This window comes from Theropithecus gelada, chromosome 17 (genome assembly GCF_003255815.1).
Source record: "Theropithecus gelada isolate Dixy chromosome 17, Tgel_1.0, whole genome shotgun sequence".
Taxonomy (NCBI): domain Eukaryota; kingdom Metazoa; phylum Chordata; class Mammalia; order Primates; family Cercopithecidae; genus Theropithecus; species Theropithecus gelada.
In genome coordinates, this window is record NC_037685.1 from 61,842,117 (window position 1) to 61,860,070 (window position 17,954).

The 17,954-nt window shown below is 37.5% G+C and overlaps 1 protein-coding gene across 2 annotated transcripts in view; it reads right to left on the reverse strand.

Moving 5' to 3' along the window:
- Positions 1-17,954, reverse strand: part of KATNAL1 (katanin catalytic subunit A1 like 1) — a 93,932-nt gene that overhangs the window by 18,074 nt on the left and 57,904 nt on the right. For both annotated transcript variants that reach the window (XM_025364164.1, XM_025364165.1), the window contains exons 6-9: positions 17,501-17,606; positions 7,987-8,145; positions 7,142-7,268; positions 4,125-4,259 (exon numbers count right to left, since the gene is read on the reverse strand). In XM_025364164.1, the coding sequence (XP_025219949.1) occupies positions 4,125-4,259; positions 7,142-7,268; positions 7,987-8,145; positions 17,501-17,606 (527 nt within the window). The remainder of the gene's footprint in view (positions 1-4,124; positions 4,260-7,141; positions 7,269-7,986; positions 8,146-17,500; positions 17,607-17,954) is intronic.

Genomic DNA, 17,954 nt, shown 5'->3' on the forward strand with positions numbered 1-17,954 from the left:
CAGTCAGGCTAAATTAATAGCAGTCAACGCAGATACCAAGTCAAAGTGTATTCTCAGAGATAGAGAGGCATTTCATAGTGGTAATAGGACCAAGAAGATATAACAATGATAATTTATTTACTTAACAACAGAACATCAAAACACATGAAGCAAAACATAACACAGAAACTGAAAGAACTAAAAGAACTAAAGGGAGAAATGAACAAGTTCCCAGTCACAGATGAAGATTTCCATAAGCCACTCTCAGTAATTGATAGAAAACTAGATTAAAAAGTCAGCAAGGATCTTATTATTGGAATAACACTATCACACCAACTTCATCTAGCTGACATTTATAGAATGTTATAACAAGCTCAGAATAAACAATCTATTCAATTGCATCTGGAGCATTCACCAAGATAGACTACAGGCTGAAGGGCAAATCTCAAGCAGCTCAAAAATTGACATCATTCAGAGTATGTTCCTGACTGCAATGGAATTAAATTAAAAATCAACAAAAAGATATCTAGAAAATACCCCAGTTATTTGGCTCCCAAACCAATTTAAATGCTAAATAACTCAAGGACCAAAGAAAGGGGGGAAAAAAGGAAAATTGGAAAATAGTTCTAACTTAATAGAAAAAAAAGATAGAGCAAAATTTGTGAGATAAAAGCAAAGCAGTACTTAATGAGAAATTTATAGCTTTAAAATGTACACATTAAAAAAAGAAAAAAAGGCCAGGTGCAGTGGCTCACATGTGCAATCCCAGTGCTATCGGGAGGATTGCTTGAGGCCAGGAGTTTGAGACCAGCCTGGGAAACACAGCAAGCCTCTGTCTCTACAAAAAATAAAAATAAAAAAAATGAGCCAGGCACAGTGGCATGTGTTTGCAGTCCCTACTCAAGAGGCTGAGGTGGGAGGATCTGTTGATCCCAAAAGTTTGAGGCTGCAGTGAGCTACGATCATGCCACTGCACTCCTGGGTAACAGAGCAAGATTCTGTCTCTTAAAAAAAAAAGTGGGAGAGGGCTATCCCTAAAATCAATAATCTTAGTTTCTAACTTCAGAAAGAAAAAATTATACTCAAAGTATAAAGCAAAAAAAATTGTTTTAAAGAGAGAAGAAATCACTGAAATAGAAAACAGAAAATTAACAAAGCAAAAATTTGGTTCTTTGAAAAGATTAACAATATTGATAAATCTCAACCAAAAATTATGAAGAACAATAGAGACAAACTACTAATATTAGGAATGAAAAATGAGCCATCACTACAGATCCTATGGCCAAAAAAAGGAAAATAAGGTGTGTAGATTTGTATTATGCCAACTTAAGTGAAGCTGGAATTTCATTTCCCAGAATTCTCTTTATTGCATAGTTCTGGGTTATTGTGGACCACATGAGTTACGTCTGAGACGTGAAAGGCAAAAATGAATCATCTCAGAAAGCTGGCACATACTGTCACTTATTTCTTGGGTCTCCGTTCTCCTTGTTAGTGTGGGGCAGCACTTGCACCTTCAGCTCTTTGTAGTTTCTGCCACATTTCTTCCTTCAGCTTTTTTTTTTTGAGATGGAGTCTCGCTCTGTCACCCAGGCTGGAGTGCAGTGGCACGATCTCAGCTCACTGCAAGGTCTGCCTCCCGGGTTCATGCCATTCTTCTGCCTCAGCCTCCCGAGTACCTGGGACTACAGGCGCCCACTAACACGCCTGGCTAATTTTTTATATTTTTAGTAGAGATGGGGTTTCACTGTGTTAGCCAAGATGGTCTTGATCTCCTGACCTCGTGATCCGCCCACCTCGGCTTCCCATAGTGCTGGAATTACAGCATGAGCCACCGCATCCGGCCCCTTCAGCTTTCTTGACTCTTGAGCCAGGTATACATTTAGCTAGCTTCTTCTGTCAGAAAGCCCATTCATCAAGGTTAGGAGTCTCAGCAGAAAAAAAAGAGTTCAACACAGATTTCAATGTATCCTCATGGATTCTACCTCCACAGATAGAGTTTGTCCTTACTTCTACCACTTCACATTCATCATCTCTTCCTAAGTGCCCTCCTTATTGACTTCAAGTTCCAGAACCAGACATGAAATCCACCATCTCTCATAACTATTTAATCAGCTTCCACATTCACATTAGGTCAAATCCAAAACAATCTGACAACTTATAAAAAATAGACAAATTCTTTGAAAGACACAAGTTACTAAAGCTTGCTCAAGAAAATAACAAGTAACTTAGGTAACCATGTGTGTGGATTTAAAAAACGATGGAACAGAATAGTATTCAGAAGCAGACCCACACATACACAACAAAATAATTTTCAATGAAGGTGGCGAAGTAATTCAATGAAAAAATAAAACTTTCAGTAAGTGATGCTACAACTGTATATATGAAAAAAATTACTCATCTGCACACACACACACGCACACACACACATTCATTCAAGAGGAATCACAGACATAAATACAGTTTCCAAAAGAAAACAGGAGAAAAACTTTGCAGCTTTGGGATAGGTAAGATTTCTTAAGACACTAAAAGTACTATTCATTTAAAAAAACTGTCAACAGGACTTCATCAAAATGTAAAATGTCTACTTATTAAGAGATACCATAAAGAAAATCAAAAGCAAACCACAAACTGGAAGAAAATATTCACAATGCACAGATCTAATAACATAAAAAGCATTAATAAAGCAACAAATAATCCAATTAAAAACTGGGAAAAAGAAATGACACTACACAAAAAGTATACCATGACCATGAAAAGCACATAAAAAGGTACTCTACGTAAGTCATCAGAGAAATACCAATTAAAATCATGAGATAGCATTTCATACTTACTAGAATGACTGAAATTAAAATACTGACAACACCACATGTCGGCAAGGATACGGAAGTATTTGAATTACCATTTATTGATGATGGAATACAAAATGGTACAACCATTCTGAAAAATAATTTGGGTATTTCCTATAAAAGCTAAACATATGCCTACCCTATGACCCATCCTTTCTTTTCTTATATTATCCAAAAGAATTGAAAACATTCATCCATAAAAAATATATGTACAAGAAAGTTTACAGCTTTATTCATAATAGCCAAAAAACTAGAAATAACTTAAATACCAATCAAAAGGAGAATAAAGAAATTGTGGTATAATCAAACCAGGAATAAACTGCTGATACATGTGATCACATGGATGAACCTCAAGTGAAAGGAGCCAGACACAGTGAGTACATGCTGTTACGATTCCATTTATATGAAGTTTAACAAGAGAAAGAACTAATCTATGGTGATAAAAATCACGTACAGTGAATGCCTATTGGAGGGTTAGCTGGTAGGAGCTCACAGGAACTTTATAGGATGATAGAAATGCCTACATCTTGATTAGGGTATTGATTAAACAGGAGTACTGATTCGTACTCTTTCAAATTATATACTTAAGTACATTTCATTCTATGCACATTTTACCTCAAAATAAAAAGAAAAAATTCATGTACGGAAATTTCAGCATTCATTAACAGGATGAAATTATATTTTCCAGGCCAGGCGTGGCAGTTCACACCTGTAATCCCAGCACTTTGTGAGGCCGAGACAGGAAATCACTTGAGGCCAGGAGTTCGAGACTAGCCTAGAAAACATGGCAAAACCCTGTCTCTACTAAAAACACAAAAATTAGCTGGGTGTGGTGGCACACACCTGTAATCCCAGCTATTCGGAAGGCTAAGGCACAAGAATCACTTGAACTTAGGAGGTGGAGGTTGCAGTGACCTCAGATCACGCCACTGCACTCCAGCTTGGGCAACAGAGTAAGACTCTGTCTCACAAATAAAAAAATAAAAATACACACACACACACACACTCACTCCAAAACAGCATGTTTTGAAAAAGATTTTTAAAAACCTTCAAGTTTAAAAGTGAAAACTTAAAAGTGCTACCATATTTATTAACATGAATATTGTTCCAAATTTAAGAATTTCTCTGAAACGTAAGAAATTTCAATAGAGTACTGTGGCCCGTGTTCACATCTACTACAAATTAGTTTTGTGATGTTATTCTGCTTCTTTAAGCAGAATGGCAATGGAATAAAGATTCAGCTACATGGGAAAGGTAACAGAAAGTAACAGAAAGCTCAAAAGAGAGAAGGCATCATACCTGTTGGGAGAGGTATATAGATCCTTTTTTCTAACCTTCTTCGCAAAGCTTCATCAATGTCCCACGGGAAATTAGTAGCAGCCAATACCATAACCATTTTGGAAGGATCATCATTTTCTAAAGCTCCTCCAACTCCTATACACAGGAAGGGAGGAAAAGATAGTGTTTTTCTTACAACCCTTTACTGTTTCATTCAGTTAACATTTCTGTTAGCCAAAGTGAATCAATGATGAAGAAGACAGTGTAGTCCTAACCTCTGTGTGGTGGCAAAACCAGACTCATCAACAGATAACTACAAAACAAAGAAGTAGAAGAATTCACATAACCTAGTGTGGGATTTTTCTTTTTTTGTTTTTTTCTTGTGTAACCCAGTGCAGGATTTTAATCCAATAAAAATATCCATTTTTCTGTAAGAAAATGAATGTATATTTCCTCTGAAAAGAAAAGGCACGGGAGATTAGGCTCTGTTTTATTCCTCTTATTTCTTTGAAATCATAAAGTTCCGCAAATATTTTACTTTAGTTTTTAGTCTATTTTCTCAAGAAGTGGAAACAGAGGGTTCACATTTACTTAATATTCTAGCATGCAATTATAATTTTGAAAGACAGGTTATATTTCCATGATGTTGTCCTTTAAACTTTTAAGTGACTTGTAAAAAACAAACAAGACATTTAAGAATGAACCCAGTAATCACAGATAAAAATAACCAAACGAACTACATGTACGTACACAGTGTCTCCTTTTTAGAATAAAAAATTTCAGGTCACACAATAGAAACTCTAAAAAATATGTAGTGAAAAATAAAAAATAAAAAACCCGTAAATTTTACTGATAAGACTTTCTAGTCTGGCATAATAAAGTACTAGTGGATTTAAAGCAACCTAGCTCAATATAGTTATTTTTTAAAAAAACAAGGTCTGGTTCCATTGTTCAGGCTGGAGTGCTCTGGCATGATGTTGGCTCACTGAAACTTACAACATTTTCTTATTACTAAACTCCAATCATTATGACAAAGAATCAAGCTGTCCAACTAATAATCAACAATAATCACAAATATCCCTCAATGAAATTCAGCTGACTAAATTTGTATTCAGTAATTTCCTTTTCCAATTTTAAACACCTAATGTTTTCCCCTATTATCCCACCTCAAAAATAAAACATACTCATTCCTTTCTCTCATATTTTAGCAAAAGTTAAAATGGTAAACTCATTGAGGGAAGGGTCTCATAGTACATTGTAAGTATTCAGTAAGTATCCATAGTTGATGAATAACCATGACTGTTTTGAAACAATACAACTTGGATATTACTGGTGTTTTGTTGTTGTTGTTATGAGACAGGTTCTTGCTCTGTTGCCCAGGCTGGAGTGCTATGGCACAATTACAGCTCACTGTGGCCTCCAACTCCTGCGGCTCAAGCTATCCTCCCACCTTAGCCTCCTGAGTAGCTGGGACTACAGGCACGTGCCACCACACCCAGCTACTTTTTAAAGTTGTTGCTTCAAGTCTTGCTATGTTAACCAGGCTGGTTTTGAACTCCTAACCTCAAGTGATCCTCCCACCTCAGCCTCCCAAAGTGCTGGGACTATACGCATGAGCCACTGCACTCAGTCCCTCACCCTGGATATTTTTAAACATATTTTATCTGTTCTAATGTTTTGCTTGAACAGCCTCTTGTCTACCACACAACTAACTACCAGAGTAACTTATCTCTAAACGGCAGCTCTGAGCCCATAACCCTCTTCCTTCTAAGGCTCCTCAGGGCCCTTTTTCTCTGTCTGGATAACTCCTACCAATGCTTCAAAGTTCAACTCGGCTATCTCTTTCCATGACTCCCCCTTAGTCTTGGTAGTGCCTCTCCTGTGTTTCCACTGCACCCAGACTTTACTTCTACCCCAGAATGTACCAAAATGTATTATACTCATCTGATCAGTTGCCTGCTTCTCATCCAGATCAGTGGTTCTCACACTGTTTGATCTCAGGACCCTTTTATACTCTTAAAAATTACTGAGGCTGCATGCAGTGGCTCATGTCTATAATCCTAGCACTTAGAGAGGCTGAGTCCAGAGGATCACCTCAGCTCAAGAGTACAACTACAGCCTGGGAAACACGACGAGACCCTGTCTTTACAAAAAAATAAAACTTAACCAGATGTGGTGGCATGCGCCTGTGGTCCCAGCTACTTAGGAGGCTGAGGCAGGAGGATTGCTTGAGCCCAGGAGGTCAAGGCTGCAGCAAGCTGTGTTCACACCACTGTACTCCAGCCTGGGCAACAGAGCAAGACTCTGAACCTTAAAAAAAAAAAAATTATTAAGAACCCCAAACAGCTTTTCTGTGTGTAGAGTGTATCTATCTATATCTTTAAAACTTAAAATAGATGGTACATGGGTAAATTATAAGAAAAAAAAGAAAAAACCTAAAATTGAAATTTGAAAATATTAGTTCACTTAAAAATGATAAATTCATTACTTATTTACATATTTTAATGAAAAGTATGTTTTCCAAAATATTTTTAAAAAGTAGAGGGGCTTTTTTTTTTTTTTTTACATTTTTGCATATCTCTTTAATGTCTAACTAGAGAAAAGCTGGATTCTCATATCTGCTTCTGCTTTCTACCTTTTATGATACCCTACATCTTACAGCCTCTAGAAAACTCTACTGTACATTGTGAGAGAATGAGAGTGAAAAAGAAAAGGCAAACGATGACTTGATATTCCTATGAAAATAGTTTTGACCTTGCAGATTCTTTAAAGGGTCTCAAGGATCCCTAGGACTCTAGATCACGCCTCTAGAACCTTTGCTCCAAATAGTAAGCTCCTTGAAGGCCATAGTAGCCTTTTTCTTTGTAACCTCAGAACCTGAAATGGTGCAATGCTTTCTGGGTGCATGAACAAATGAACAAATGGGTGAATGAACAAATAATTAAACTTAGGTTGCCTTCTAATCCATCCATTGATTATGAGTTTACACAAAATATTGAAAAATAAGAGTTTCGAAACAATAATGAAATATCAATTACCATCCATCTGAATGAGCAGTTCAGACTTGACCCTGCGACTTGCCTCATGTTCATCAGAGGTTCCTCTTCGACTGCAGATAGAATCTATCTCATCAATGAAGATCGTGGTAGGGGCATAAAATCTAGCCTTTATGAAAATATTTTAAAGAAATCATTCAATAATCTCATAAAACAATCGGAGTACTTAAAAAAATCTTTTAAAGCAATGGCAAAAGAGAGCAGAAACTTCTCACTGTTTTAATGCCATCACCTGGTTATGGCAAAGGCTAAATCAATCATTCCCATAAGAAAAAAGAAATTTCTAAAAATAAAGGTTATATGGCTGGTGAAGTTGGGTGATAGATACATAGGGGTTCATTGTACTATGCTTTCTACATTCATGTCTGAAAATTTCCATAATGAAAAATTTTTCAAAAATAAGTCAGTCTCAATCCTCACATATACATTTTTAAGTTACTGCAAATCCCATATGAAAAAGGAATAAACTTTAATGACAGGTCAGGCTCTGATTTTTTAAATACATATTAAAATATTCTTCTCTTCCATCAGCTCGCTAGAGATGCAGAAATACCAGTCAACCCACACACACAACCAAAGTCTCTTCCTCCACCCTCAGTGGACAGGATGCCAAAAGGCCTTGCTGTACCTTAAAGAAAAAGATACACTGAAGATACACCAACTACCCCACAAAACTCATCATCCCATTTCTCGTCAGTGTGTCAAGAACTATTAAAACAGAACTACACTGCCCTTTTCAAAAAAGATTCCAGGTGGACAGAACTGATTTATGGGAGCATCATAGGCCTACACACACTACTTTAAAATCTGAATTTATCGTCACTCACCATCTCAAACAACAGACGAACTAACTTCTCAGATTCACCTCTATATTTAGATGTCAGCGTAGAAGAGGAAACGTTGAAGAACGTTGTACCACATTCAGTGGCAACAGCTTTAGCTAGCATAGTTTTACCAGTGCCTGGGGGTCCAACCATCAGTACACCCTGACATTTCAAAAGATGAATTAAATGATTTATCAGATTAAAAAAGTTTTATAAATTATCATCAGCTATTAATGTACATTAAGATTTTTCCATCAAAAGATAAACTCAAAATTGTCACAGTAAAATCATGATGCATTTAGCAAGAGTATCATTTTATAGCTAGAAAAAAATGAAGAAATTTCACAAAATGTCTCAAGTCAGAGGTAGTCAGAGATAATCTAACAAAAAGCCTAGACAACAAACAGTTTTCTCATATATTTAGATAGAATCTCAGTATCCTGAACCTGGCATATGATATATACATGTAATACTGAGCACTGCTTAAAAGCAACTGTTCTGTTTACACATATTAAAAATAAGACATTTTCTATCACATGTGGCAGAATTACACATTCCTTACCCTCTATAAGGGACAGAACCTATCTTCCACAGTGCATTTATAATATACAGCTTTCAGTAAAAAATAAAGACCCATTTATGAGTTAATAAGGTAACAGTAAAAAATCCAGTGGTGATTCAAACATAATCAAATTAGCAAGATTTGTATCATTTTAAAGTGTTAGACAGTTTATGTAAAACAGTGATAGTGATGAAAGAGCCAGTAAACGCAGAATAAAAACCAAACTTTAGTTACTTCTTAGTTTTGAAAACAAACATAAAAGTATTCTATAAAAACAAATCAGTGAGGAATAAAAATTATTCAAGGAAACCAATCCTCTAGTCTTAAAAAACTAATGGGTTCTTTAATTATTTTCTTCCAGTACTTTAGAGTTTAAACACATAGCTCACACTAAATTTTTGTGCATAATATTTGGTGATTCCTTAAGAAGAATTCTGATCCAATTGCTACTTTGGTTTGACAAGCTTCTGGGGATTTAAGCTTTGAAAACTATGTGTATGTCAAAGTTCCATAAACTCCAAGTTCAGAAACTGTCCAAATGCTTTTCTAGTTATAGAATTTTGATACACAGATCAACCAGGAATCACTAAGATTTGAAACATTAGTTTTAAAAAAATATTTTGTTTTGTTAGGGAGCCCTCAACTTTGCATGAGGTTGAGATTTTAAAAACCATGAAAACGACCAATTGGTGCTATAGGCATAGCCAGAGCAAAGTTCTTATTTCTGCGATGCCTTTTTCCATTCTCTCTGAGAGGGCCATCCTGTAATGCCATTAATGTGGCCACCTCCTATAGGAGTTCATTTCTAACATTAGCATCTGTTCATAGCTACTGTATGATATTTATAAACTTCACCTTCTCATGACATTACTCCTTTAATTAATTTCTCTCTTTCCTGTATCTCTTTGTCTACTGGCTCTTTCCCCTCGGTATATAAATACACTTTAATCTGTCACGTTACAAAAAGCCCTTAAGGAAAGAACAGTCTCCTCAATAAATGTTGCTGGAAAAACTGGATAACCATATACAGAAGAATGACACTAGATGTCGATCTCTCACCATATACAAAAATCAAAATGGATTAAAGGCCATATACGAAAATCAAATCAAAATAGGTTAAAAACCTGAAACTATGAAACTGCTAGAAGAAAACACTGGGGAAATGCTACAGGACATCAGTCCAGGCAGATTTTTTGTGTAAGACCTCAAAAGCACAGACAACCAAAGCAAAAACAGATAAACAGATTATATAAAACTAAAAAGCTTCTGCACAGCAAAGGAAACAACAAAGAGACACTCCCACAATGGGAGAAAATATTTGCAAAATATCCATCTGACAAGGGATTAGTAACCAGAACACATAAGCAGCTCAAGCAACTCAACAGCAAAAAGACAAATAATCCAATTTTAAAATGGGCAAAAGGTCTGAATAGACATTTCTCAAAAGACATACAAACGTCCAATAGATATAAAATGCTCAACATCACTAATCATTAGAGAAATTCAAGTCAAAACCAAAATGAGATCATCTCACTCCAATTAAAATGGCTTTCATCAAAAAGATAGCTAATAATAGATGATGGTGAGGATATGGAAAAAGGGGAATGCTCCTATACTGTTGGTGGAAGCCACCGTGGAAAACTGTGTGGAAGTTCCTCAAAAAACTAAAAGTAGATCTACCATATGATCCAGCAATTCTACTACTGGGTATATATCCAAAAAAAGAAAAAAAAAAAAAAAAGGGGGAATCAATATATCAAAGAGTTATTTGCACTCCTGTCTTTATCACAGCACTGTTCACAACAGCCAAAACATGAAATCAACCTAAGTGCCCAACAATGGATGAATGGAGAAAGAAAATGTGGTGTATATATAATGGAATACTATACAGCCATAAAAAAGAATAAAATCTTGTCATTTATAGCAACATGGATGGAGGTGGAAGTCACTACGTTAAGTGAAATACACCAAGCACAAAAAGACACATATCACATGTTTTCATTCATTTGTGGGAGCTAAAAAAGGATCTCATAAAGACACAATAGACTGATGGTTACCAGAGGCTGGGAAGGGTAGGGGTCAAGGGAGAATTAAGAGAGGCTGATTAATGAGTACAACTTGATAGATCAGTAGTGTGACCATAGTTTACAATAGTCTATTGTATATTTCAAAATAACTAGAAGAGAATAATTTAATAATTTGAATGTTCTTAGCATGAAGACAAATGTTAAAGGTAGTAGATATCCCATTTACACTGATTGGATCTTTACAAATTATGCAAATATATTATCACATGAACCCCAAAAGTATGTACATTTATTATGTATCAATTCAAAAACACAAATGTTTAAAAAAGATACATAAAATTGACACCAAAAAAAAAAAAAAAATCCTTCACTTGACTCTACAAATCCTCTAGCTACTATCAACCTCTCCTTCCTCTCACAGCCGACCTTCAATGGTTTATGCTATTTCTTCTTCATAAGCTACAACATGACTTTAGTCTTCACCAATTCACTAAAAATACTTCATTTACTAACCTAATGACCACTCTTCAGTCGGGCCTCCCTGACTTCTCTTTGACGCTGCTTTGATTAATACATGGTATTAATCCCCCTCTTCTTGAAACCCTGACACTGCCCTTTTCCTGACACTTCTGCTCTCTGGCTATGTTCACCGCCTCAGATCTCCTCTTTCCTCTGCCCTTTACATTCCCAAAGCAATTCTAAACCTTTCCCTTTAAAAACTCCTGAACAAACTCATCCATACCCATATCATCAACCAACCTTTCTATGTCACAATTTTACTGAATTTTATCTGAAGCTCCCGGCCTCTATTTCGAATTAGCTGCTGAGTATTTACAGAAACACATTTTGTTTCTATTTAAACCTGCTCCTTTCTCTATTTCCAATATCAGTTCCCTGCACCCTGTATAATGAAGAATTTAGCTGGCCTTTGTCCCTGGTCCCTGGAAAATAGCCTCTAAAACCGTGGAAATACCCTACCGACAGGATTATTTTTGTTATCACAATAGGCCCTGAAATTTTATGCTAATCAGGTGACTCATGGTGGGCCCCTATATAGTTAACACCAACAAGACAACTCAGGATGGGGGGTGACCATGCCAGGAAAACCAACCATGTGATTACAGAGCTGGGGCTTTGAGCCATGTGATACCAACTCAACCTCTGGGGAGAGGAAGAGAACAAGAGATTAAGAACCATGGGCAATGATTCAATTGATCACGTGAGCGTCCCTAATTGGCAATACTCTATGTATTTCTCTTAGTCCATTTGTGTTGCTACAAAGAAATACCTGAGGCTGGGTAATTTTAAAGAAAAAAAGGTTTATTTGGCTCACAGTTCTGCAGGCTGTAAAGGAAGCATGGTGCCTGCACCCGTTCAGCTTCTAGTGATGGCCTCATGCTGCTTCCACTTATAGAGAAAGGTGAAAGGGAGCCAGCAGCATGCAGAAGTCACATGGCAAGAGCAGAAGCAAGAGAGAGGGGCAACAGCCGCTTCTCATGAGAATGAACAGAGTGAGGACATACTCATTATCATGAGGTCGGCACCAAGCCATTCATGAGGGATCTGCCCCCATGGCCCAAACTCCTCCCATTAGGCACCACCTCCCAACACTACCACATCAAGAATCAAATTTCAACATGAGATTTGGTGGGACAAATAACCAAACCATATCCAAACTACAGCAGTACTATCACACGTCCATGTGATGCTATAATCTCCATATTGTCACACTTCCAGGAGAGTAAAGCATCCTGACTCCAGGAAGAGAGGGCGAAAGAAGCGTCACCTTGCGCATCCTTCTAGACCTCGCCCTGTAAGTTTCTCCTTTTGGCTGGTTCCAATTTATATCCTTTGGCTATAATAACAATATCATTGTAAGTACAGCTGCTCCCTGAACGACTCAGGGATTGGGGCACAAATCCCCTACACAGTCAAAAATCTGCATATAATTTTTGATTCCCAAAAAAAATAACAATGAATAGCCTATTGTTGACTTGAAGTCTTGCTGATAACAAAAACTGTAAACACATATTTTGTATATGTATTGTATATTGCATTCTTACAATAAACATAGAAAAAAGAAAACATTATTGAGAAAATTATGATAAAAATATATTTATTATTCATTAAATGGAAGTGTGTCACCTTAAAGGTCTTCAGCTTGGATAGGCTAAGGAGGAGGAGGAAAAGGAGGGGTTGGCCTTGTTGTCTCTGGGGCGGCTGAGGCAGAAGAAAAGCCATGTGTAAGGGGATCCGCGATATTCATGCCTATGTTGTCCTGGGCTCGACTGTAAGGCCTCCCTAAGTTCTGTGAGTTGTTCTAGAGAATTATCAAACCTGAGAGGGTAGTGGGAACCCCTGAATTTGTAGCCAGCTGGTTGTAAGAGTGACCCAGGGACCCCCAGGCTTGCAGCTAGTGTCTGAAGTGAGGGCAGTCTTGCGGAAAACTGGGCTCTCAACCTGTGAAGTTTGGCCCAACTCTAGGTAGGTCATGTCAGAAGTCATTCAATTCAAGCCTGGAATCTGGGAGTCAAACAACTTGTCTCTCCCACATCCCTGTAAACAGTCACTTATACCTTCTAAACATCTCTCACAAATCCATTGATTCTTCACTAACCAAAAAGCCCATGCCTTTCTACAGGTATCTGTCCTCATTGTTTGGCTAGATTATTTCACCAGCCTCCTGATGAGATTACTTTTTCATGTCCATCTATGTCCATCCCCAACCTATCCTCCATACTGCTACAGAAAAGATATCTTCCTACACTTGCAAATACCCTTCTACTAAAAACTCTTCAGTGGCTCACTGACATCTTTAGCATGGCATGCAGGGCTCTTTGTGAGAAGTAGGTCACACCAACCACTCCAGCAGTGTCTTTTGTTACTATGTCCCATATAAACATTCTATCCTTCCAGCCACACTGAACTACAGAAGATTCCTCACATACTATGTTCTCTTACACTTTTCATGTGTTTGTACATGATATCCACTCTGCCTTAGAGCCTTTCTTCATCACATCTACCTGTTTAACTTCTATTCATCTTTCAAGTCTCAGCTCAGAGTCACCTGCTCTGGGAGGCCATCCCTGATATTATTCTCCACAGCAGACTAAGTCCCTCTTCCTCTCTCCTGCCATAGCAGTGAGTTCATTACTCTTTCAGACACTAGTCACACTGTCCTCAACAAATACTGCACTTAACACATGGCCTCCGTTAAACACATGCTTATTCACCCAAAGACCATGAGCTTCTTGGGGGCTATTATTATTCACTCATTTTGGTATCCTCCGCACTTAGCCTATCACGTGACACAAGGTAAATACTCAATAAATATGTATTTACCCAGTGTAAATGTATCCAATGCTTACTAAGTACTAGGCCCTGAGGAAAAAAAATTGAGTCTATCAGGAATCACACATAAATCCTCAAGAGACTTTTAATCTATTAGAAAATATAGATAGATAAATTATGACACAGTCTGAGAAGTGCTAAGATAGGCTGGATGATAAATGGATAGATGGCTAGAGTCTCAATGTAAGAGTGATTCAAGCATATGTTTATACTTCAGCCACTGAAAATACAGTAGTCTATTTCTTGGGCATCTCCTTATTTTCTAAGTAAAATTTTAAATGTTGCCTTTATAAAAATCATATAATCTGATCTTAAAACTTATAAAGAAGGACCTCGCTATTACTCTGTTACAGAAAAGTTCATCCCAGAGATACGTATTTTTGAAAAGGCACTTAATATCTCCGTCTTTAACTTCTCTCACAAGCTTCAGCCCTGTATTTCTTTTTTTTTTTTTTGAGACGGAGTCTCGCTCTGTCCCCCAGGCTGGAGTGCAGTGGCGCGATCTCGGCTCACCGCAAGCTCCACCTCCTGGGTTCACACCATTCTCCTGCCTCAGCCTCCCGAGTAGCTGGGACTACAGGCGCCCGCCACCACATCCGGCTAATTTTTTATTTTTAGTAGAGACGGGGTTTCACCGTGTTAGCCAGGATGGTCTCGATCTCCTGACCTCGTGATCCGCCCGCCTCAGCCTCCGAAAGTGCTGGAATTACAGGCGTGAGCCACCGCGCCCGGCCAGCCCTGTATTTCTAACTTGGTGCATTTCCATGTTAATATACCAAAATTTAAAACTCAAAAATAATTCCGTATCTTTTTCCCCAGAAGCACCCCCTGCTCCTACTGAACTTTCAACATCAAGAACAATAAACCAGCGTCTTTCTCCTTCCTGAGCTCCACATTTATGTTATCATCACTATTCTGCCACAGGCAAAACCCAATTATCTTTACCCCTGCCTTCTTCTTGACATATATATTACATCCAAAAGGTTACCAACTTCCTTCAGTAAATATCACTAGCATCTGTCCTTCCATTCCTAATTCATAATCACCATCCTAATTCAGGCTCTTTGAATTTTAAGCCTAAACTACTGCCAATCACTTCTGAACATGCTCTTTGCCTCCCATCTTTCTGTGTTCATTGCAACCAGACTGTTTTTTCCAACTCACCAGTTTAATTATGCTACCAACCTGCTCAAAGATGTCTCCCAAACATCTATAGAAAAAGAATAGAACTCCTGGGAAATACAGTCTGGCCTCAATCTACCTTCCCATTGGAATCTTCCACTAATTTATGTTTTCAACATTTACATAATTCTACGGCCTCATTAACTCATTTTAACCTCACTATATCCTACGAGATAACTATTATTATTCCCATTTCATAGATAAGGAAAGTGAGGCATGGAGAAGTTCCATAACTTGCTCAAGATCACAGAATAAGTGGAAATGGTTAGAATTCGTATGCACCCGGTCTGGATCCAGGATCTGTGCCCCTTACCAATATTCTATGCTGCCTTCCTTACAAAACGTCAACGCATCTATTCCCAAACACACTTACACTTTCTCACTATATTCCACTGCTCACATCATTCATCCCCCTCAAGTTCCTACATCTCCAAAATGTCTCCTCCAACACAGTGAAATCCTCACAACCCTACAAATTGCAGCTTGAATCCCACGTCCTCAAGCATAAAGCCTTCTCTAATCATGTCATGTTTCTGCGTTGCTGAGCTTTCCAAGCACATGTGGACTGTACCACCCATTAGGCTCTGCTAGTGCCTAACACTGAAAGCTATCTGTAACTGCCCAACTCTCTATTTAGGATGTCTCACAGTTCAGGGACTATGTCTTGAGAAACAAGGAACCTTACATATAACAGGGCTAAGGAAATGCCTGAAGGATAAAGGAATGGTATCACACAATGCAGAAGTGTGCTATGGAGGGAAAGGCACATATAAACATAAGAAGCTGAGACACATTGAATTTTAAATTTTCTAAAGGTCTATTATGGTTGTCACAACCTATTTGGACTTCAATTTTCTAGTCTGTCAAATAATGGGGATTTAAGATGATCTCAAAGACTCATTCCAGTTCTGAAATTCTGGAATTTACGTTTTGAGACAAATTTTATAAACCTGAAAAATTTCTGAGGTCTCCTTATTTTCATGTATTCTTTAAAATACATTTATCAGGCTTGAAACAGTGGCTCATGCTTGTAATCTCAGGACTTTGGGAGGTCAAGGTGGGCGGATCACTTGAGGCCAGGAGTTCAAGACCAGCCTGGCCAACATGGCAAAATCCAGCCTCTACCAAAAATACAAAATTCAGCTGGGCGTGGTGGCACGCACCTGTAATTGCAGCCACTCCGGAGGCTGAGGCACAAGAATCACTTGAACTCAGGAGGCAGAGGTTGCAGTGAGCCAAGATCATACCACTGCACACCAGCCTGGGCAACAGAGTAAGACTCAGTCTCAAAAAATAAATAAAATAAATTTATTGTCCCATTTTAGTAAATAATCCATTCTCACAAATCCCTAAAAAATTCAAACATGATTTTTAAAAAATTAATAATAGTTCTAGTCAAGAATTTTATTCTACTGTTGCAGAAAAAAAATTATTTGGTCAGGAAAAAGATTCTTTAGAAATATATCTTATTTTCTTAAGCCAGTTTGCCAATAAATACTACAAAAGCACAGCAAGGACAAAATAAATTCATAAAGTCAGATATTCTGTAATGACATAAGAAGTGGTTTTTTTTGTTTGTTTGTTTGTTTTTTTGAGACGGAGCCTGGCTCTGTTGCCAGGCTGCAGTGCAGTTGCACGATCTTGGCTCACTGCAACCTCTGATTCACGGCTTCAAACAATTCTCCTGCCTTAGCCTCCCAAGTAGCTGGGATTACAGGCACGCACCACCATGCCCAGATAATTTTTGTATTTTCAGTACAGATGAGATTTCACCATGTTGGGCAGGATGGTCTCGATCTCCTGACCTCGTGATCCACCCTCCTCAGCCTCCCAAAGTGCTGGGATTACAGGGGTGAGCCATGGTACCCGGTCAAGAAGTCGTTTTTTAAAACACAGCTAAAGACCTCTCTTTAGAAAAAACATTTGTGAAAACTCAAAATATAGCAAATGTAGTCTATAAAACAGTCAACAATGAGCTTCAAGTCAGTGACAAGTAAAACAAAATAACCATCAATGAGAAATATTCCAACTTTTGAAAAATAACTGTTTGATCATACCTTTCTTCTATAAGACTATGCATTATTTCTGCTTAATCTGCTTAACTTTTTATTTACAGAACCATATATCTAGAAAATTCTTAAAACTAATCTCTAGCTCAGCATCCCTGAGGGAAGTGACCTAAAGACTATATAGTTTCAACACTCCAAGCCCATCTCTCCTACTATGCAGATGTAACACATCACAATACAAATTCAAATCCAGGTGTTTTGGGTGTATATAAACTTCTCCCAACCTTTTCAAAATGGGTTAAATACATCAAAAACTACAGCAATGCTGCCTTTCATTCTGATGCAAGCAGCGTTCTTATACCAAAACCAACTTAATAAATTCTCACCTTCCATGGCCTTCTAATCCCTTTGAAAAAGTCAGGCATCCACATTGGAAGAACAACAGCTTCCCTTAGCAACTTCTTAGCTTCTTCCAGATCTGCTATGTCATCCCTTTGAAAGAAAGCAAAGTTTCATAATGTTTATTCAGGGATCTTTGATTTATGGTCAAACCTAATTCTTCTAATTTTTTTTTACTTATGAAATTGTTCTCATATTAAGAACATTATTCTAATTCTTATTGCATAAAAACATCAGTGAAAACATTAGTTATTAATGAGGACATGTCACTGAATTAACAACTTTTGTCAGTTATATATCAACTTCAAATTAACATGTAAAATGTCCTGGTTACATTCGACAGAACTCTCCCGTCAATTCTATACTTTCACATTACAGAGGTGGTCATAATCAGATTAATGAATAACAAGAGAAAACTCACACCAAGCCAACCTATAACTT